Below are 22,612 nucleotides of genomic sequence, written 5' to 3'. Positions count from 1 at the left end.
GTCTCATCAACTCAGTCTCACTGCTGGACTCTCCTGCTGGACTCTCCTCAATCTGTCATTTATAGATTTGAGCTAAAAAGCATTATTTTATACTTTGGCTGTTCTGTTCTGTTGGCAGATCTACAAGCTCATAGCGCCGCGCTATGAGCTTGAAGATCTGCTATTTTTGAAAAATCGTGCAAATCTTTGAATATATATATTTTCAAAGTGAACATTTTTTACTCAAATCTTTGCTTCTGGAGGTCCCTCGCAAAGTATTTTTGAGATGGGGGTCCGCGGCTAAATACAATCTTGACATGGAAACGTTTGAACGTTTGAACCACTGTACTCAAAGGAGTAAACCCAGTTGATGTTGCCTGTAGGAGTCGGTGTGTGTGGAATGCATACTGGCCCAATAGGCTCTGTGCATGACTCACTGTAGTTCCCTTTTCCAGAAGGTGGCTGTCCCGTTTCCTGTTCCGCGTCAGTTTCTCGTAGCTTCATTTGATTGGCTCAGCAGCAGATTTGAACCGGAAACACATGTGAAGAAAAACACATTGTGTCAAATACGGTACAGAGCCTATTACATATTGTCCCCCCTTTCAGACTCACTGACTTAAATGTGCGTTCACTTGGAGACGTGAGGGCTTAGTGCTGTCCCACTGTCAAATCGTCAAGTGCATTAGGCCTTTGTGCACTCTCTCTGTAAATCGGCATTTCTGCTGACTTTGCCTGAGGGAATTACCCACAGTTCATAGCTGTGTGACATCAAATATGGGATTAACAGTTTATCCTCCAAATGTCAGCAAATTAGTCATGAAGCCTGAATAGCGATAAGAAATGGGTTAAGTTTAGCAAAAGTACAAATAATATACAGAATAAGGAAATAATACAATTGAAAACAAAAAATATACAAAACCTAAACTAAACGCAAATTAAAATGAACAGAATAACCTGAAGAGAAATAAACACTCGCAGCCTTTAAAGCCCTGACTGTAATTATGGACTGTAAAGGCGGTTACACACCGGCGAATATGCGAATATACGCAAAATTCGGACTCGTTCCGAATAATTAAAAGACGCTTTTTTCCGCTCCGCGAAACTGGTGTGGAAGCTTGCATTGACTTTATAAGGTTTTTAAAAAAAACGTATTATTCGCATGAAAAAAATCGCCCCGGTGTGTAAGGACCTTAAGCGTTTTAAAATGGATGGAAACAGCAATACACACAGCAAGTGAGAAGTTGATTGGATGAGAAGTTGCGATGAGAAGACATGCGATGGACAGCCAGACATGCTGATATTCCTGGGAATTATAAATAGAAGTGATTGGAGGTGCAATCTAGTGACGGCCGCTGTCAATAGGGCCAGTGGCGGCCATTTAGTGGTTCCACAGATAGAAGGCCCATGATTTTTTTCCCTTAGAGATTTCCGAAAATATGTATTAATTATTTTAAGCCTGGAACCAAACCATCCAAGCTCCTGGTGAATCATGACCATAAAACATTTGATTTTATGTAAAAACAAAATCGAAAAACGCAAAAAAAAAAAGCATTTCTATGATGCAATTCAATATTCAGATATTTTTTTTGCCACAGACAGAATCAAATGTTTTATGGTCATGATTCACCAGGAGCCTGGATGCCTTGGTTCCAGGCTTATTAATGTATATACATATTTTTGAAGATCTCTATGGGAAAAAACGAATGGGCTTTCTATCTGTAGAACCACAAAAAGGCCGCCACTGCTATGCCCTATTATGAACATACATAGTTAACTGTGTGTGTGTGTGTGTGTGTGTGTGTGTGTGTGTGTGTGCGTGTGCGTGTGTGTGTAGCTGTGTTCCAGACAGAGGCCTTAAAGGAAGAGAATGACTCCCTTCGCTGCCAGCTGGACGCCTACAGGAACGAAGTAGAACTCCTCAAGCAGGAACAGGGCAAGAACCAGCCAATCACGAGTGAAGAGGACAACACACGCTGTCAGCAGCTCAGCTTCCTGCAGCAGGCTCTGCAGGGCATGCAGAAGGTAGCGCACATGCACACATACACACGCATGCACACACACACATGCTACCGTATGTGTCTGTTATTTCTATCAACTATGTTGCACTTAACCCATTAAGACCGGAAACACATCTGTAATTTTTTTGATTTGAGCTAAAAAGCATTGTTTTACACTTTAGCTATTCAAATATAGCAGATCTACGAGCTTGTAGATCTGCTATTTTGGAGAAAACCGTGAAAATGTGTGCAAATCTTTGAATATATGTTTTTTAAGGCGAACATTTGTAACTCAAATCTTTCCTTCGGGGGTCCCTGGGACAAAAGATTTTGAGATGGGGGTCCGGGGCCAAACACGTATCATTTTGGGGGTTCTTGACATGAAAAAGTTTGAGAACCACTAGAAACATATTTTTTTTCATTAGTGTCCAAAATATGTTATTTATTTTGGTAATCATGAATTGGGCTTTAAGGCCTTCCTCCTCACATGGGCAGAGCCCAGTAGATTGGTGACCTCTGGTTCCTAGACTGCAGATACATTGATGTGAAAAAGAGAGTTCCCCAGAACTCAAACACTGTTCGGAAAGCTCCAAATGCACCTTTTGAATTGTGAACGGATTCCTTCACCTTTCATTTGTCACCTATAGCTAGTTGCCACAGGTAATGGAAATGATGATAGATTCTCGTTTAGAAGAGGAGAATCCATTATGCCCCCGCTGCTCATTTCTGCAGGCAGAAAGAAATCACAATGTCTCTCATGGTGTGTTTATGAAAAGATTAGCTGAATGGATTAACCCATTAAAACCGGGAACGCATTCTGTGTAACCACTTTAACCATTATCTTATACTTTGGCAATTCAAAAATAGCAGATCTACAAGCTCATAGCGCGGCACCGAGTGCCGCACTATGAGCTTGTAGATCTGCTAATCGTGAAAATGTGTGCAAATCGAAATTTTTAAGCGAACATTTTTAACTGCTTCTGGGGGTCCTTGGAACAACATATTTTGAGATTGGGGTCCGTTTTTTTCAAAAAAACTGTTATGCTTTAGAAGACATTTGTAGAATCCCAGAGGCAAAGATTTGAGTTACAAATGTTTGCTTTAAAACCATATTTATTCAAAGATTTACACAAATATTCACGATTTTTCTAAAAAGAAATAGCAGATATACAAGCTCATAGCGCGGCACTCGGAGCCGCGCTATGAGCTTGTAGATCTGCTATTTTTTAATAGCCAAAGAAATCTAAAGTGACACAGATGCGTCCCCGGATTGAATGGATTAAATGAATCGGAAGATATGCCAAGTTTGGAAAGCTCTCGCCTGGTCCACGTGTTGTATCACACCGCCACATGAATTACAGTGAAATTATGTAATGTGTCTGTTTCCTCTCCACGCTATTGTAGCATGAAAGCATTCTGAATGTGTCACACTTTGACGAATATGCTAAAGCCCCCCCCCCCCCCCCCCCCCCCCCCCCCCCCCCCGCAACTGGGCCAGGGGCTTGGTGTTGAAATGAGAGCACAGTAGGGGATGTTTGTCATCTCAGCTGGGTTCTCACTCAGTGAGAGAGAAGAACCCAACAAGATCAGGAGATGATGATGAGCAAGCAGACCACTGCCAACATCCAGCTGTATTCCACAATGTGAAACATAAAATAGTAGTTTTCTGATCTTATTTCTTTATTTAGTCAACCCATCTTTTGCCAATTGCTTACCAAGGGTTTTCACCAGTGGTGTTACATTAAAAGTACTCAATTTGTTTTACTGAAAGGTAAAAGTATCAATACTGCAATGTAGAAATACTCGTACTTAAAAGTCCGGAATTCAACATTTTTCAAACGTATTGGTATCAAAATGTACTTCAAGAACCAAAAAATAGAAAGTAGCATGTAGAATGTCTCGTTTCACACATTTTCAAATGTATAAAATGTATAAAGAATCTTTTGAAAATAGCAGATGTACAAGCTCACAACGTTGCATCACGACGCATTGTGAGCTTGTAGATCGGCTATTTTCAAATGGCAGAAATGTATGTAGGGCTGAAGTGGTTAATGTATGTTTTGTAATAATAATCAAAACATACAAACTAACTAATAACTAGTAAGTTTATTTAGAGGAGTAAAAGTGTAATATTTGCCTCTGAGATGAAGTGGAGTAGAAGTAAAAGTACTGACAATTTGAAATACTCCGGCAAAGTAAAAACTGTACTTAGTTACTTTACACCACTGGTTTTCACAATCTCAACAACGCCTCATCTCAGACACACAACAGAATGTACGCTTTGTCTTCTTTCTGCAAAACACTTTTCATTAGTTCCGTCACCTCATCACCTCTCCATTCTATGGTCATTATTTCACATTAAATTGACGTCAGTGACAGTCGGCTCAGTTCCCTCTGTAACGCCTGCTGAGGATGGAACTGCCAGGGAGAACAAGATACCAAATAACTGACAGTAATTGCTAGTTATTTTTGTATGAACCACAGTTAATGACCGACCGCTACATGCTAAAATGTTTCTGAAGAACCGTTTCTGTTTTTCTTGGTGTAGCAACTATTAAAGATGAGGGAGGAGCTAAAACAACGGGAGGCGGAGCTTGAGAAGAGTACGGAGGAAAAACAGCAGCTGCAGAACCAAGTCCAGACGCTCAAAGAAGGACTGAAGAACCTACAGAGTACACACACCATACAGGTTAGTTCACACATATGTGGATGTACGCGAACGCACGCACACACACAGGGAATGATTTTCCTACTTGTGCTCTGTATTTAAATAATACAATAATTATTATTCTGTCCTCTTTAGTTGTTGTTTGTCGTAAGTAAATGTGCACATAGAAAGACAGGTGTAAAACAGTGGGTGAAATGTGTTCATGTGCAAGTTCCATCCAATGTTGAATGTCTTTGTATAACAAACCAAAAATGATCTTGCTCTCTTCTTTCTCATGTTCTGTTGCAGCTGGAGACATCAAAGCATGATGACCGAGGGAATGAGGAGAGTGTTAATCAAACCAACGTAAGAGACAACAAGGACTGAACCCTTCTCGCTCTCTCTCTCTCTCTCTCTCTCTCTCTCTCTCTCTCTCTCCTCTCTCTCTCTCTCTCTCTCTCTCTCTCTCTCTCTCTCTCTCTCTCTCTCTCTCTCTCTCTCTCTCTCTCTCTCTCTCTCTCTCTCTCTCGCGCTCGCTGGAATCTCCCTTTATTCCTCAATCCTGTTTTTATAATCTCCCATGCTTATAACATATAGTCTAGTTTAAGATGACTCAGTCTGTACAGTAGCTCACACCATGACTAGGATGCAAAAAAACATGAAATGCAATTTCATCAAAGATCGAAAGTGTGGGTTCGAGGGCCAAAAAAAAACAGACCAAAAATCATCAGTTTCTATGTGTGTGTGTGTGTGTGTGTGTGTGTGTGTGTGTGTAGGAGGCGACAGCATCATCAGTGGTGTCTTGCAGCCAGGAGAAGGAGAAGGACGGCCCCCCAGAGAAGATTCCCCAAAGTCCTGTCAACTCTGAGAGAGAAGCCCTGCTTGTTGGTACGATGACTCATCTACTGTATACATCTTCATCAATACAACTACCAATGATACACCTATACGTTTTGAATCACTCCAATAGTCTTCATCAATACAACTACTAAAGATATACCAATATGTATTCATTGATTCACTCCAGCAATCTTCATATATGTTTTTGCATTATAGCAATGAAAAAAGCTTCAGATGGCATATAATGATGCTTTTCGAATATTCCTGAAACTCCCAAGATGGGACTAATGCAAGTGAAATGTTTGTGACCAGTAATGTACCCACCTTTCAGGCTGTGTTGAGGAATTTTATGTTTAAATGTATGTGTACACTGATGGAGTCAAAGAATGTATTCATTATGGCCTTAACAGGGATCACACAGAGTGATACATGGTATTCCTCATGCTTCTGGAAACACTGTAGGCAATGTTTATGTGTTTTTAATTGATCTGGGCTTTATGGAGTGAAAACTGTCTGGTACTCTGTGCTGTTATTGTCTGTTTTGTATCTCTGTTTTTTATATGGACTTATTGTGTTTGAAATAAAATAAAAGTTTATATATATAAATCATCAATACCAATGATACCAATATGTATTGATCATTCCAAAAGTCTTCATCAATACAACTAACCAATGATATACTGTACCAATACTGATTCACTCCCAAGTATTTGTCGGCACAAACAGGCACAACTGCCAACGTACCTCTCTGCAATGCATTAAAAATCCATTTTGGTGCCTGACTGGCCTACTCAGGCATATGGACTTATTTTCTGGCTCATTTTCTGGTCCCAGCTGCTTGGTGTTTCTGAATCTTTTAACACATTCGGTGCCATAATTTTATAATAACAGATTACGTTCGGTGCCAGAAATCTCACCGTTGAGCTGTGCGGCGCTGTTTAAGCTGTAGACTCCAAGACGAGCAATCCATGTGAAACAAAGCATGCGTGCATTTTGCACGATGGTCCTGGCTAACGCCTGGAACGATAACATCTTTCACGCTGGTCACAATGGCGCAGCGATCGCGCATACAAAATGAGACGTTTTCCCCAACGTAAAACATTCGGAGTTATAGGGGTTTTAGAGAAGGAGATGGAACAGAAGCGGATGGGGAGCCATGTTTTTTGGCACGGTGATCTATAAGGCCCTTCCTTCTCAGAATCACCGTGGGTGATTCCAGAGCTGCTCCAGCCCCTCCCGTGTGGAAAAAAACGGAAAAAAACAAAAGAGACTGAAAACACGGTTCAGACCGTGTTCGGCACCAAAGCGCTACTCTGTGCAACGGGCAAGTTGATGAAAGATTAACTATTTGTAAAATAAATAAAATATTTAAGGTATTTTATTTTTTTGTTATAGAGGGCAATTATAATATATTAAGGCATATAAGGCTTATTAGCCAGGGATCCTTTTAACGGAGCGTTGCTTTTTTTATCTCTACTGCGCCACATGTCATACATAGGCTATTTGAAAATAGCCGATCTACAAGCTCACAACGCGGCGCGTTGTGAGCTTGTAGATCTGCTATTTTCAAATATTTTTGTACTTTGACTTTTGGTACTTTAAGTACATTTTTATGCCAATACTTGTGTACTTTTACTCAAGTAAATTTTGAATTCTGGACTTTTACTTGTAACAGAGTATTTCTATATTGCAGTATTGGTAAGTAAAACTTTTTCCACCACTGAAGGATTGTATGTCTCTTAGTCACCAGGATGGTCTTATGACTGAGCTGATAGATAGCAGATGGTTTTGGTTGTAACATTTCTTTATTCCATAATCTGTGAGAGATGTTTTGTTTTTTTCTACATCAGGCTCAGCAGGAGACCGGTTCAGCTCAACAGTTGGGACGTGTTTTGTTCTACTGACAGTGTGATTAACATCTCTGCACGCCTTCCTTGTGTTTCTCTGTACCTCAGGGATCATTTCAACCTTCCTCCATGTCCATCCGTTTGGAGCCAGCATCGAGTACATCTGCTCCTATCTACAGTGTCTGGGCACCAAGGTACTGGATGCACACACACAGCAGGGGTTGGCCTCTTAATAGCTTTGCACTGGCGCACACGCACACACACACACACACACACACACACACACACACACACACACACACACACACACACACACACACACACACACTTTCAACTGAGATTCATACAGACAGACCCTTGCATTTACAAACCGTTCTAATGAAACAGAGGAGCCCTTTAACTAAAATACAGGGGCACTCACATTCAACAGATTTTTTTAATTCCTCTACAAAAGCTCATTTTGAAATATTGTTTGATATCTTACAGTGTTTGTTTGTACAGTTCCGGTGTCACTAATGGCAGAGTTGTTGTTTGGTCGATGTTTGTCTGGTAATGGAATACGAAAGCCAATTCCACATTGGTCTTTGAAAGCTTGTGTAATAAAAGAACCCTCAAGTGTTCTTGTAACTCAATATGATAATTGATGTCGTTCTAAAAACAGATGAGAGTGATAGTTCAGCTTTGGTGGAGACTGTTTCTCTCCAGTACTTTTCCCTCTCTCTTCACTTGCTTTAGGCCCTTCTCTCCTCCTGGAGAGGAAACCATCAACGATAGTTCTCCTGTGTCTCCTGTTCTGTGCTGACATTTTCTCTCTCTCTCGTTCTCTCTCTCTCTCTCTCTCTCTCTCTCGTTCTCTATCTCTCTCTCTCTCGTTCCTTAAATGTCACAGCCATCATCGTTATGTATCTACAACGGCTATATCTGGCTAGCAGCGACCGGTGTGATTTTCAGGGAGCTATTACAAGTAGATCCTTCATTCTGACACATGAGTGCAAACAGCAGCCTGAACCCACAGAGGCAGCCCTCAGCTTGCAGCGCTGTCGGCCAGAGTGCCACTATTGTAACACTCATAGAGAGCATAGCAGTGGCGACCATTTTGTTTACTGGCTCTGGTTCCACAGATAGAAAGCCCATTCATTCAGCCCATAGAGATTTCCGAAAATATTTTATATTCATTATTTTAAGCCTGGAACCAAGCCAATCCAGGCTCCTGGTGAATCTTTTTTTTATATATTTTTTCATCCCATGATTTTGTAACCCATTTTTCACCCAGTGCCAATTGCCTAAGCTTGTAACCCTGGGTGCTACTCTCCCTCTGCTAGCCTGGGGAGAGCCCCAAACTGAGCTCATGCTTCCTTCAATGCATGAGGAGCTAGCAGGCCGCTTCTTATCACCTGACAGGGGGGAGTTTCCTCGGTAGGACGTAGCGCGTGGAAGGAACATGTTATTCCAACCAGTTCCTTTCCCCTCCATCAGGCGCCCCGACTGACCAGGGGGAGGCAGTATAGAGAGACCAGGATTACCAGGAAATAAAACGTGAAAATGTGTGCAAATCTTTGAATATATATATTTTTTAAAGCGAACATTTGTTACTCAAATCTTTGCTTCTGGGGGGGGGGGGTCCCTGGAACAAAATATTTTACAAATGTTCGCTTTTAAAAAATTTATATATTCAAGGATATGCAAACATTTTCACGATCTTTCAAAAAAAGCAGATATACAAGGTCATAGCTATGAGCTTGTAGATCTGCTATTTTTGAATAGCCAAAGGAATCTAAAATGACACAGATGCGTTCCCGGATTGAATGGGTTAAACAGTATCTCTTGTTGTACCGTCTAACCGTGTGTGTGTGTGTGTGTGTGTGTGTGTGTGTGTGTGTGTGTGTGTGTGTGTGTGTGTGTGTGTGTGTGTGTGTGTGTGTGTGTGCGCGCGCGCATGTCCAGGTTAACCCCAGTGAGGTGGACGGCCTGCTCTCTCGGCTGCCCTGCACCTTCAGACAGGAGCTGACGGGGGTGGGAGCCAGTCTGGAGAAACGCTGGAACTTCTGTGGTTTCCAGAGCATCAAGAGCACATAGAACTCTTTGAAACTGAACATAACGAAGAAGTGAGTTCATGTCCTTGAAGTGCTCCCTCATGTTTTACTTTTCAGGACTCAATTTCACAAATTGCAAAATCAGCAGATATCAGACATGCAAACTTGTAGCTTTTCTGCTACGTTAGCCTTTTTGAATCCAAATAGGGCAATTGTGTGGCACCTGACCCGAAAAAAAAACAACAACATGTTGTCACCTTTTTCGCCTCGGTGCTGTTTGCATGCCTGAGATATACAAGCTCAAAACGCAACGCAAAGCGACGCATTTTGAGCTTGTCCATCTGCTACTTCTCATGCCTTTGTGTGGCGCTGCAGTGTGATCAAGGACATGAATATATGAAAAAACTAAAAGTTAGAATATGGAGATGGGATGTTTCTGCCCGACAGCAACGATAGGTGTTTCAGAAACAAACCCTCAAGCCTTCTCTTACAGTGACAATCCCTGACCCCACCCGGTCCCACTGTTTATTTACCAAAACATTAAAAAGAAAACGGTTATGATGAAGTGCTTGCTGGGCTGTACCTCTGTCTGCATGCATGCATGCATGCCTGCATGCTACATGCCTGCATGCATGCTACATGCATGCCTGCATGCATGCATAAATCAATAAAACTCCTCTAACCTCTGCTAAATGCATTGAAGTAAGTTGCACAGAAGTTAGCTAATAATTAAAAAATGTATTATAATTGACTTCCATCGATACATGTTAAAAATTCAAGGTCAATTTCATGTGAAAGCAGGCTGTAGAGATGTTAATGTGATTAATGTTATATGGATTTACATTAGATATCATGGAGGTACTGTCAAAACGTTACCCTTTTGTCTAATCTGTTAGGTATGGTCTTGATACAGGGAGTACTGTATTCTAAACTGAACGGCATTTTATGCATACTTAACCTGGTTCTGCATTAACATTTAGTGCACTACTGGGCCACTATACTGGCCCCTAGGCAGAGACTCTGAGCCGCTACTGCTACAGTCGCTCTATAGAGAAAACACCAGCAAAGTAGCTATGCGATTAATTGATATTTGTCCCTCCTTTTGTCTTTTGCTCTACACATTTCTCACACTTTAGACTGAGTGCTGCGTAACAGTCATTTCTGGAGGAGTTCTACACAGTGATGCAGCCTTATGGCAGCAGCTCTGAACATTCTCCAGGCAGAGACAAACTCCCACATGTGTGGACTTCTCCTCACCATTCACCTCCTAGAAGACAAGCTGGCAAAGACGGAGACTTGCATCGATGTGTGCCTCCCACTACCACACCACAGTCTCTCTCTCCAACATGACCTCAACACGTTATTTGGGGACATGAAGAAGGACCCTGTGCTCTTCTCTGCAACATTCTGCTCCAAGTTCAAAACCAACTGGACAGATGAAGAAAGGATCATAAAGTCGGGTATGTTTTCTTGCAGTGTATCAAATTATTGTTAACTAGAAAAGTTTGCTCCTCGGATCACAGGTCTGATCCTGATTGGCTAAGATTGACTGCTACCTGGCCTGGCTGACTGTGGTCCAAGGAGCACATTTTTTATATATTTTTTGGAAAATGAAAATAAATAAATGAATAAAAGGAATTAAATGAAAAAAGTAATTGAAAAAACACGGCCCCCTCACGTATTAGAAGGACAATATCAGTCACCAGAAACAAGGACGGTGTTTTCAATGAATCTATCGTGGTTAAAATTAAGTTTGAAGTTACACTAGGTTCATATAGGAAGGGGGCGTGTCTGATAAAATGTCTGGGGGTGCTCACAAAACCAGAGTAGATTAAAATTACCCCAAATGTTTGAAAGTGAAATAGCCCTTTAAAGACGTGGTGAAATGAATAATACGTTTTTCACACTTTTAGAGCATATCAGTGGTCATAATATGGACATAGCTAACAATAGATGCCAACATTTTTTTAAATGTTTGTGTATTTTTATATCAAAAGTCCCTAAAAGGCCAATCTTAATTACTTCCTGTAAATGAAAATGTACTGTGTGATGACATAGATAGACTCTTATCCTATCCTATATTCAGCTAATGGGAGGGCCACGGCACTCTAACAAAGACATAAGCATGAACAAACCCGCCTATACACTCATATAGGCAGACTCAACTTTTGAGGAACTTTCACATTTTTACTGAGTAATATTTAACCAGGAGTATATATTACTTTGACTGAAGTACTGGGATTGAGTACTTTGTCCGCCACTGGTCATAATTATATGAATGTTCTTCACAAATTCAGACACACAGACCTGGATTGCACCAGTAAACACGTGAATTATGTTTAATGTACTTTTATTATTTAGACCCAGTACAAGTCAGTGGTTGAATCAGACAATCCACATTAGGGACAGTCTGAACGAAGTTTACACACAAAAGGATGAGCATGAGAACATGGCCTGTCACACCATTTACCTGAACAGCTTGTAACCACACAATTCTGAGCCTCTGCACCATCTGGCCCACCATTCCACCACACAGTGTAGCTCACTTTGGAACCGTCAGTCCACATCCACACAGCCTCCTTGTGAATGTCACTCAGCCCGATCCAGGCCCAGTCCCGTGTCGGGTCAAAGTTCTGGATCAGGTTTAGGACAAAGTCGTGCTCCTCCTTACTGCGGATGGTCACCAGGTTGGCGTCTTGAGACACACAGTTCTGCTCTGCGTCAGCCCAGGTGAAATCTGCTGCCACATACTTGTAGCAGCGTCTGTTGAAGCTGAACCAGAACATTGGACAGTCTCCACGCTGTAGCTTCACCTCAGCCAAGGGAGTGGTGGTGTGCATGGTGCCTATACGGTACACATAGGAAAATAAAGGTGACCAGTGGAACTGAAAATGGTTCTTCAGAGATTATTTTAATAGTTCTATAAACTTCATCGACCGGTGTCTCCACGGGCTACTCGGTCCGCTCCTTTTTCACTCTACACCGAATCTCTTTGTCGAAAATAGCAGATCTACAAGCTCACAACGTGACACGTTGTGAGTTTGTAGATCTGCAATTTTTGGCAAATGTTCGCCGATTAAGAAATGCCCAAAATTGTATGCTAGGGTTTAAGTGGTTGTTCACTCAAAAAAAGGAAGCCTTGAATTCATGGAGCTTCATTTATTTTTTCACATCCCTGATTCAATATTCCAATATTTAATTAATTGAAGTAAGTAGGAGGCCAATCTTAACAAGAGCAAACTACTGTGTGTGTGTGTGTGTGTGTGTGTGTGTGTGTGTGTGTGTGTGTGTGTGTGTGTGTGTGTGTGTGTGTGTGTGTGTGTGTGTGTGTGTGTGTGTGTGTGTGTGTGTGTGTGTGTGTGTGTGTGTGTGTGTGTGCGCGCGTGCGTATATCACTATACTGTATATATAATCACTTTAAGCAGGACAGTAGAACAATTTTAGTTATTTAGTACGTATTCGTTTTGCCCTGGCGTCCAATTTACTTCAATTAATTCAATGCAGTGTATCAAATATACCATTTCTGGTTCCTCAAAGAAAAGAGGTTCATTGGAGGAACATGATGAACCATTCCCTAAATAAAATGGTTCTCTGGTAGGTGTCGGGATGGTACTTTGTAGAATCAGTTTTCCTGTCACCTCACAGGTTTAAATTACAGGTGTAAAGAAGTATGTGAAATAGTTTTTATTGTGCAAGCTCCAACATTTGTAGTTTTCAGGAAAGAAAAAAGGGGGGGGGGGGCAGAGAGAGGGAGAAAAACAGAAAAGAAAACATGTCAAAAGAAAAATCTAAGATATCGACATGTATATACACATGAGGTTAGACATGAAGTGCAACCATATGCCCATATGGCAGTGGTTCTCAAAGTGGGGTCCGGGGACCCCCAGGGGTCCTTAAGCCGGTTCCAGAGGGTCCCCAGATACATTATTGATAGTTAGGAACCAAATGGACCCCTACAGTTCTGTTACTCTGAGAGTTAAAGGGCAAGACCACTTCAGTAGAGGTGTGGGTTGTGTAGTTACCTTGCCATGATGTAACTCCAAAGATGGACAAGAAATCAAAAATAATTGCTCCATTGATTCTCATTGACTTACATTGTACTGTATGGCAAAACAGCTCTCAAAGTCACTCTTTTAGCGCATAAACAAACGCAAACAAAGCTGATTCAGACAATATAGAACATCACCAAACCCAGTACTGTTTTTATTTTTATTTTTTATGTTAACTTCCTTGTTTGTTTATGTTCTATATTGTCTGAATCAGCTTTGTTTGTGTTTGTTTATGTGCTAAAAGAGTGGCTTTGAGAGCTGATCTACCGTACAATGTCAGTCAATGAGGAGCATATTTGTAATTATCCATTTATAATTAATTAATTAATCTAATTATTTTTGATTTCTTGTCCACCTTTGGAGTTACACCATGGCAAGGTAACTACACAACCTACTACACAACTACACAAACCTCTAACAAAGTGGTCTTGCCCTTTACATTAACAATGAGGAATTTACAGTGTTTTCCAGAGATAAAAAGCGTGTGTGAAATGTGGGCTAATCAAACTGGGGGTCCTTACAAAAAAAATAATCCACTACCATATGGAACCATAAGGCTCTTTAAAGAAAACATTGAAGAACAGGTATTTGAACGTACCTAGTGCCAGGCCCAGCAAGCATAGGAGTTGAGGAATCAGGAGCATGTCAGCGGGTCTTCTTGAAGGGTGAGGGTCTGTGGCGTGTGGATTAGGGTCTTCTTGAAGGGTGTTTGTCGGTGGCGCTGTCTGTGTGCCTTGCAGACTTTAGGCTTGTTTGGCTTCTTTATCTGCTCCACATGAGGGTGTCTTCAGAGCTGGCATCGTTTGATTGGTCATAATTCATTAGCAGCTGTGGCGTTCACATATTCATTTGACCCACCTTTTTACACACACACACACACACACACACACACACACACACACACACACACACACACACACACACACACACCACACACACACACACACACACACACACACACACACACACACACACAGAGAGAGAGAGAGGGGGGAATATGATTTTTGGAAGAAATAAATCTACTGGAGTTTACTATATGGATTAAAGTCTTTCACAATGGAGAGGCACATTTATTGCAAAGGCAAACATAAGCATGTTTAATGTACTTTTGTTGGTGATGGACAAATTATATACTGAAGAGGTTAATTCATTATTTAAAAAAAATCAGTCCCAAGAGTCTCTCATCAAGACAAATATCTGTAAAACACTACAATGTACCAGTTTTCATCATTCACCAAGCAAATATGGTCCCTGTTTGCACCACAATTTAAATAATACTTGTTTTGAGCGCTTACATTGAAGTCATCTGTTTAGGTATTCAGTCAGGTATGCAAAGCACAATTGGTTTTCAACCCTTTTCATATCAAGGTCCATTATTTATTCGGCATTTGATTCACGGACCACCGTTTGATGAGATTTAGACTCTCAGACTTAGAATATTTTGTTATTGTTGGATAGGATTTTGTCCACAATTCCATGCTGTATTGATGTTGTTACCATAGGAGAGATGACAGGCAACCGTTGATCAAAATAACAGTTCTTTAATTAAGTAATGCAGATGTTTAACAATAATTTAACTATTGAGAGCGTAAAATGGGTCTCTCAGGAGTTAAATCTACAGTATAAGGGTCCATTTGGTTACCAACTCCATCGTTTAGCTGGGGACCACCTGGATAGTTAATGCTGTGTGTGGTTGTGTGTGAGGAACTGTTCAGTTGTATAGATAAATGTCCTTGGATAGCTACTGTATCTCGTCTCTGTCGGATGGAAACCTCATATGTCCAAAACTGTTACTTTTCAGGATTCAAATTCAAAAATAGCAGATCTACAAGCTCGAAATGTGTCTCTTTATTCTGCGTTTCGAGGTTGTGGATCTGCTACATTGATACTTTTGTGTGACACAGTATGATCGAGTAGGGCATTACTTTATGAAAAGACAAAAAGTTATAATATGGAGATAATAGGTTTCTGCCCGACAACAACGATATGCTAGTTGTTCATTAATCTAGCACCTGTGGTGTTCACATTAGCCCAAGCCAAACGCGCCCCCACACACACACACACACACACACACACACACACACACACACACACACACACACACACACACACACACACACACACACACACACAGAGGGGAGGGGGGGTGATATGATTTTTGGAATAATTCAATCTAAAGTCTTTCACAATGGAGAGACACATTTATTGCAAAAGTAAACATAAGCATGTTTAATGTACTTTTGTGTGTATATTATACACATATACCCATACATACATACATACATACATACAAGGTCATTCAACACACTGACATAGTGTACTGTATGTACATACATACATACATATGTGTATATGATTGGCATTTGTCATTCAACACACTATGTCATATCAAAGTCCATTATTTATTCGGCATTTGATTCAGGATCTTTGATGAGATTTAGCCTCTCAGACCCATATTTTGTTATTGTTGGATACGATTTTGTCCACAATTCCATGCTGTATTGATGTGTTACCAATAGGAGAGACAACAGGTAAACGTTGATCAAAATAACAATTAGTTAATTAAGTAATGCAGATGTTTAACAATAATTTAACTTGAGAGCATAAAATGAAAAGGGTCCATTTGGTTTCATTTACGCTCTCAAGAATTAAAGATCTATAAGGGTTACCAACTCCATTTAGCTGGGGACCACCTGGAACCCCCTCAAGGACCACCGGTGGTCCCCGGACCACTGGTTGAGAATCACTGCACTACGTAATGGCTATTGTCTTGAATACAGTAAGCCAGCAATGGGGAGTATAAAAAAAGAATGATTCATATCAAAAAGTGAAGGAATAATACTTTTAACATTAATGCTGTAACTCACAGTAGTATGTCAGTTTCAGCTGTCAGTGTTTAATACATTTAATAGTTAATGTTATGTGTGGTTGTGTGTGAGGAACTGTTCAGTTGTATAAATAAATGTCCTCTTGGATAGCTATATCGTCTCTGTCGGGTGGAAACCTCATATGTCCAAAACTGTTACTGCTATTTTTGAATTAGAATCCTGAAAAGGATTCAAATAAAAAAATAGCAGATCTACACGCTCGAAATTGTCGCTTCGCGTTTCAGCTTGTGGATCTGCTACATTCGATACTTTTGTGTGACGCTGTAGTATAATCAAGTACAGCGTTAATTTACGAAAAGACAAAAAGTTAAAATATGGAGATACTGTAAGAGGTTTCTGCCCGACAACAACGATAAGCTAGTTGTTCATTAATCTAGCACCTGTGGTGTTCACATTAGCCCCTGCCAAGCGCGTGCGCACACGCACACACACACACACACACACACACACACACACACGGACGGACAGACAGACAGGGGGCAAAAACATAGTCTCGGCCACGCCTTCGATTGCCAACAAAGTTTGTTTACAGCACCATAGTAGTTTAACAGCCAGAGGCCTGTTAAAGGAGTAGTTCACCCCAAAAATTACTTATTTTCTATCAATTACACACCCCATGAAGCCTTGAATTCAAGGAGATTTCAGAGCAAATAATCAGCATCTTTCCACCGGTCATCAAATTATTGCCTTAGAAATGTGACAAGAACAAATTCACACTTCATGGGGTGTGTAATTGATAGAAAATAAGTAATTTTTTGGGTGAACTACTCCTTTAGTAAGTTTTTTAAAACACCCTATGGTTATATGCCTGTTGTATTGTATGTGCACCTTATTTCCTGCCATGTCCTTTATATTTAATAGGCTGGTTTCTTTTATTTTTCATTTTTACTTTTTACTTCATTTTACCTTTATGCAGTCCAATGTCAAGGAATGTTTTGCTGATGAAAAACGGAAAAACTGAATAAAGATAAAGTAAAAAAATATATGAATGAATAAGAAATTAGGAGAGAACTTGCAGATAACTGGAGTAATAACTAAGTACATACTCTTTTCAATTTGGTTAGTGAAACTGTCGTGTTATTTTGATTTGGAAAATAATGTACAGTGTAAACACCAATTTTTAGGCCTGACCTCGATTATTCGAATAGTCGACTAATCAGTCAAGGGGTGTCTGAGTCGACTGCCAATCTCTTAGTCGAATTATGAAAAAAGAAAAAAAAAGTGTTTCTTTTTTTTTCATTATTTGACTGAGAGATTGGCCTAGTTTGCTATATTAATTGACTAATAGTTTGCCAAAAATATAGGATATACATCATGATTTATTGGGAGAAACCAAGCAAGTATAATTATGTTAAATCAGACATTAAGCACCCCTACAGCCCAAATGGAATGTTCCTCTATTGCATCTTTGTTGCATGATTCGACTGAGAGATTGGCAGTCGAATCAGACTTATTCGACTGCCAATCTCAGTCGAATCATGACTTTTCTTTTTAAAATATGTAATAGTAATACTACTTTTTTTCATTTTACAGGGATGGACTTTGTCAGAAGACACATTGAGGTGATACAAAGTGAAGCTACCTCAGCTCTTTTTCTCAAGAAAACAATCTACAGTATTTGAACCAAAAGCCCAGATGAACTGGATGGCTACCTGACACGCTCCTCAGAGAAAATGGACCTGCTAATGCTCCTTTCCTGTATTCAAGATGCTCTTCATCAAGACAAACACTGCCCTACTTGGCCCTGCAGCTTGAGAGAGACAGTTAAGTTGTACTGGGTTCATCTTCCCAAGCAAAAGAGACAGACTTTGAAAAGACAAAACTTTGAAAACCACCTTCTACTGAAGATCAGTAGCAGGTCATGTCATGCTCTATGTGAGGCTGTTTTGCCCTTGCACAAGGAGCATTTAAACTGTTTTAAGTGACATTGTTCTATGCAGGACATCATACATTACTGTATGTTTAAAAACACAACTGTATGCTACCTTTTGTTTTAAAAAGAGATCCATTCAATGTGATAATTGTGACTTGTTTACATTATGCTGCTTTTTTCAATGTCTTCTTTAACAGATATTTATGTTTGAATACCCTACTTACACAGCCGCCAAACTATCTTATGTACTGTATATGTTTTTTACTGAGTGCAATTTTGATCTCCACCAGATCGGACAGCCCAAGGACAGGAATTAAATGTTTGCCCCTGTCTGTCCGCCCGTCTGTCTCAGTCTTGTGTACATCTGTGAACAGCTAATCTCAGGCGCTGCTGGACCAATCGGCGTGAAACTTTGCTCGCACACTCCCAGTAGGCCAAGGTAAACCTCTGCCTCAAATCGGCCTCATTGTGGTGCTCTAACAGGCTAATTCACGTTTTCATACTGGCACATTATAAAATACAAAGTAAAGCTATGTATCTCATATTGTTTTCCGTAATTTCTTCCACTGTAAATGAAGGAATAATAAAAATAAAAAGGCTGGTAATTTATTTTCAAGCCAAGCATACAATTATGCAAAAGAAGACTCATCTACCATTAATCAATGGATGAAAGAATACTATAATACTATAAAAGGAAAACCCAAAGGCTATAGGGACATGTGGGGTATTCATGGACAATTACTCCAAAGTTGTTATGATTTCATATTGATGAACCATTACAACTCCAAAAGGACAATTATAATGTACAGGTGGTGGTGGTGTTTTTTTTTTGTTATTTTTGCATATTGTTTTAATTCAGCAATTCAAGTGTTTTCTAAAAAAGTGTTTTAATACAAAAATACTATAAATACCTTCATAAAAAAAGAAAACAGCAGCAGCAGCTACCTTGGCCTTCAGGCTGGTTTAAACCGTTATAGCACGAGCCGTTCATCAAATCTAACGCAGGACCCAGAATTCATATCAACTAATCGCCGCATTCAAAGATGTTGTAAAAGAGATTTAGAAGGACCAGGGAAAGACAAAACAACTCCTAAAACATGATGAGAATGGAGTAAAGTATGTCACGATGGCATTCAAAGAACAAAAGCAAACAAACAAACAAAAACTGGAGGGACGCAACAAGTGTGTTTGAGGGGTGAGGACATTTTTGGTAAGATCTCTCAGAAAAGAAATACCTGCCTGATGCAAAAGCCCTGCATGTATCTGCAGCCCAGGAGAGGGGCAGTGGTGACAGACAGCCTCTATTACCAGTACCACCATTCCCCTGGGAGTAAAGCAGCATCACCGATGTTATCCAGGATATATGCAAAGAGGCAGGCGACACGCGTGTCTTAAACCATTAAGACTGGGAACGCATCTGTAATTTTTTTTATTTCTGTGGCTATAAAGAAAATAGCAGATGTGCAAGCTCATTGCGCGGCACCGAGTGCCGCGCTATGAGCTTGTAGATCTGCTATTTTAGAAAAATCCTAATATTCTTTTTGCAAATCTTTGAATATATATTTTTTTTAAAGCGAACATTTGAAACTCAAACCTTTGCTTCTGGGGGATTCTACAAATGTCTTCTAAATCCGAACAGTTTTTTGAAAAGACGTATGTTGCTATAATCAGTGGTTCTCAAACTTCTCAAACAAAATTATATGTAGCGTATTTGTCGCGGACCCACATCTCAAAACGTTTGTTCCAGGGACCCCCCATAAGCAAAGATTTGAGTTAAAAATATAATATTTTCAATGATTTGCACAAATTGTCCCGATTTTTCAAAAATAGCAGATATACAAGCTCATAGCGCGGCACCGAGTGAATAGCCAAAGAAATCTTAAAATGACACGGATGCGTTCCCGGTTTGAATGGGTTAAAATCAACCACAGGCTGTGAGCCACTCTGCCATACAGAGTCTGTCTAATGTGGGGACTGGAGTGGAGACGAGGGAGATGAATGGCAGTAAGTGGGCGTAGAGGTAAGATGCTTCATATAAACAGTGGTGGAAAAGTACTCAAATGTTTTACTTAAATAAAAGTTTCAATACTGCAATGTGGACATACTTCTGCTACAAGTAAAAATCCAGAATTCTAAATTTACTTGAGTAAAAGTACAAAAGTATTGGCATCAAAATTAAAAAAATCCAAAAAGGGTATTTACTAAATTCCCTGGCTGCTGATTCGGGATCCAGTTTGGCTTTTCAAAATAAGTCAGTAAATCAGTAAATCTGACCTTAGATCTGTATTTGGAGACATTAAAAACACCGGCCGCGTCTTTCCAGTCCAGTTTCAGACTTTTATTTGTGTAAGGTCCACGAGGTTGCCTGCATCCACGCAGCATAATATACAACGAAGCGATAGTTCATGTAGACACGGAAGGCAGGAGGTTTATGCTACGTTCACGCTCCCCGGACCCCCCCCCCCCCCCCCCCCCCTATTCATTCGCTAACAAGCTAATTCATTCGTACTCCCACAAGTCAGTAGTAGTACGCTCATCCTCAAGCCATTCTCTTTCGCTACAAGCAAACTCACTCACAGCGGTTCATTTAAGCAGCTCTCTGTTCTCTGTTCATTCTACGTGCTTTAGCTGTCTCAGCTGGTGTACAGCTGTTTGTTTTCAAATTCCCTCCACCTCCGCGGCCTCCTCCCTGTGGGATGGTTAATAAATGGTATTGGTTATTCCTGAGCTGAAGTGTCTAAATGAAGTGATGCGTTTTTATCTCATACAATGTTGTTTCTTGAATAAATACGCAATTTATTTGGGTGAAATACATATTTACACCTGTGATTTATATTTTTTGGCTGTGTACGATAGTTTTCTTTCAAATAGGAAAATGTTAAGCCTCCAGTACAATAAAAAAAAAGTTAAACAGTTTGAAAACCACTGTGCTACACTAAATGGAACAGATGGAACAGAGCCTTGTCAGCCTTCATTAGTATAAGTGGTAAGACCTGTGAAGGAAGTAAGCAAGAGGCCCTTTCCAATATAGCTGCTGTGCTATTTTTTCATCTTGCAGGTGTTAACTATGGATATGTTGTTAGATCACGCGGTTAAAGGCCAATTTATGCCTGGAGAGCGGCAAGTGTCAAACGACGTGGCACGATGAAAGTGAACGTTGAAGAAGATGTGTCGCAGAGGACTTTCACAGACAGTGTCGCTTACCTCCGGAAAAACGTCTGAGTTTTGTGAAGCTGAAGTGAGCTCCGCGGAGATGTGCGAGCGGCGAGACCACATTCACTGTATACATATTGCGGCAGACACTGTGGGCAAGTCGCAGACAGTATGAATGATCAAAAAAACTCTGAACATTGTGAGACATGTTGTGAGTATGTATCATTCGACACTTGACACTCAAAGGGTCAGCACTCAAGCTAAATAATTGGCCTTTAACTCACTCATGAAATCGACTGCGAACATAATAATTTCACTGGTTGAACAATAAATGGAAGCATACCGATAAATGTACATGACACAAAGTAGCTGGCCTGCAGGGATATGTCGTCCTACACAAAGTAGCAAGCCAGTGTGCTGGAAAATGTTTGTGTTGCCTGGCAACTGTCCAGTCGCAGAACTATTTGTGTTGGCGGAGCCGAATAAAATGATTACATTAACAAACAAACCATGATTTAACAAACAAACCATAATCAGTTGTCGATTATTACTGTTAACTAATACATGGAGCGTGTAAACTGTTGAATAAATGCAATATCATCGTACTGTGTATCAGCATGGCTGTAATTATCTTTGGCACTTAATTGGGCCTGAGGCCTCATGCCATTAACCAAATCACAGCTGTGCTGATGTACTGTAACCACAGCACTCCCTCTTGTGTGATATTGCTTAATCTATTAACTAATAAAGGTGATCAAACTAAAATGCTGTGGCCCATGGGAGGAATGAAGAGACAGAACCAGAGAAGGGCCATAGGGAAGGGTGGGTATTTTATACTCTGTCGGAAGACAGTGGCCAGGTCAGGTATCTCCCCTTCCCCTGATTACCTTCCAATCAGGACCCTGCAAGACAGTTAGGCACACAATCCTGGCAAAGGCCCCAGGGAGCCGTCACGTCTTGAAAATACTGTGTGTCTGAGGATGGTTTGGGAGTGGTGGTGAAAAAAAGTTTATATCCAGCATGATGACGCGAAGTCATATCCGCTCTACAGCGGATCGGAAAACTGAGCAAGGAGTTGATCCCATTCTAACATTGACTAATCATATTATAAATGTCAAATAGTATTACGTTACAATCATGCTCAGAGAATAACAGTCAATGTATTTCTGAAATCGGATAGTCCTTTTTTATGGTCAAGATCTGCATGTAAATGATAACAGATTTGAGTGTCTAAAATCTGTAAAAAAAAGATGTTGCGGGTGGTGTCAGATGGTGCTGATAGTTGGTCCACTGACCATCAGCTCCT

At 40.4% G+C, this 22,612-nt stretch overlaps 2 protein-coding genes across 2 annotated transcripts in view; one reads left to right on the top strand and one right to left on the bottom strand.

The window, feature by feature from the left end:
- Window positions 1-9,386, top strand: part of LOC308076475 (ecto-NOX disulfide-thiol exchanger 2-like) — a gene marked incomplete at its 3' end in the record, with an annotated part of 36,325 nt that extends 26,939 nt beyond the window's left edge. The window contains exons 8-13 of the mRNA XM_080416780.1: window positions 1,814-2,001; window positions 4,525-4,665; window positions 4,933-4,989; window positions 5,400-5,511; window positions 7,419-7,504; window positions 9,255-9,386. Coding sequence (XP_080272906.1) covers window positions 1,814-2,001; window positions 4,525-4,665; window positions 4,933-4,989; window positions 5,400-5,511; window positions 7,419-7,504; window positions 9,255-9,386 — 716 coding nt within the window. The remainder of the gene's footprint in view (window positions 1-1,813; window positions 2,002-4,524; window positions 4,666-4,932; window positions 4,990-5,399; window positions 5,512-7,418; window positions 7,505-9,254) is intronic.
- Window positions 9,387-11,742: 2,356 nt separating this feature from the next.
- On the bottom strand, window positions 11,743-12,183 carry LOC308075667 (snaclec CHH-B subunit beta-like; the record flags this gene model as incomplete). Its single annotated transcript, XM_080415615.1, has 1 exon — window positions 11,743-12,183. One exon carries the CDS (start codon window positions 12,181-12,183, stop codon window positions 11,743-11,745), a length of 441 nt encoding a protein of 146 aa, XP_080271741.1.
- Window positions 12,184-22,612: the final 10,429 nt, after the last annotated feature.

This window comes from Gymnoscopelus braueri (assembly GCF_963280865.1).
Source record: "Gymnoscopelus braueri genome assembly, chromosome: 20".
In the NCBI taxonomy this organism is placed as follows: domain Eukaryota; kingdom Metazoa; phylum Chordata; class Actinopteri; order Myctophiformes; family Myctophidae; genus Gymnoscopelus; species Gymnoscopelus braueri.
The sequence above is the reverse complement of the archived record's forward strand: the minus strand, read 5'-3'. Positions and strand labels throughout refer to the sequence as shown.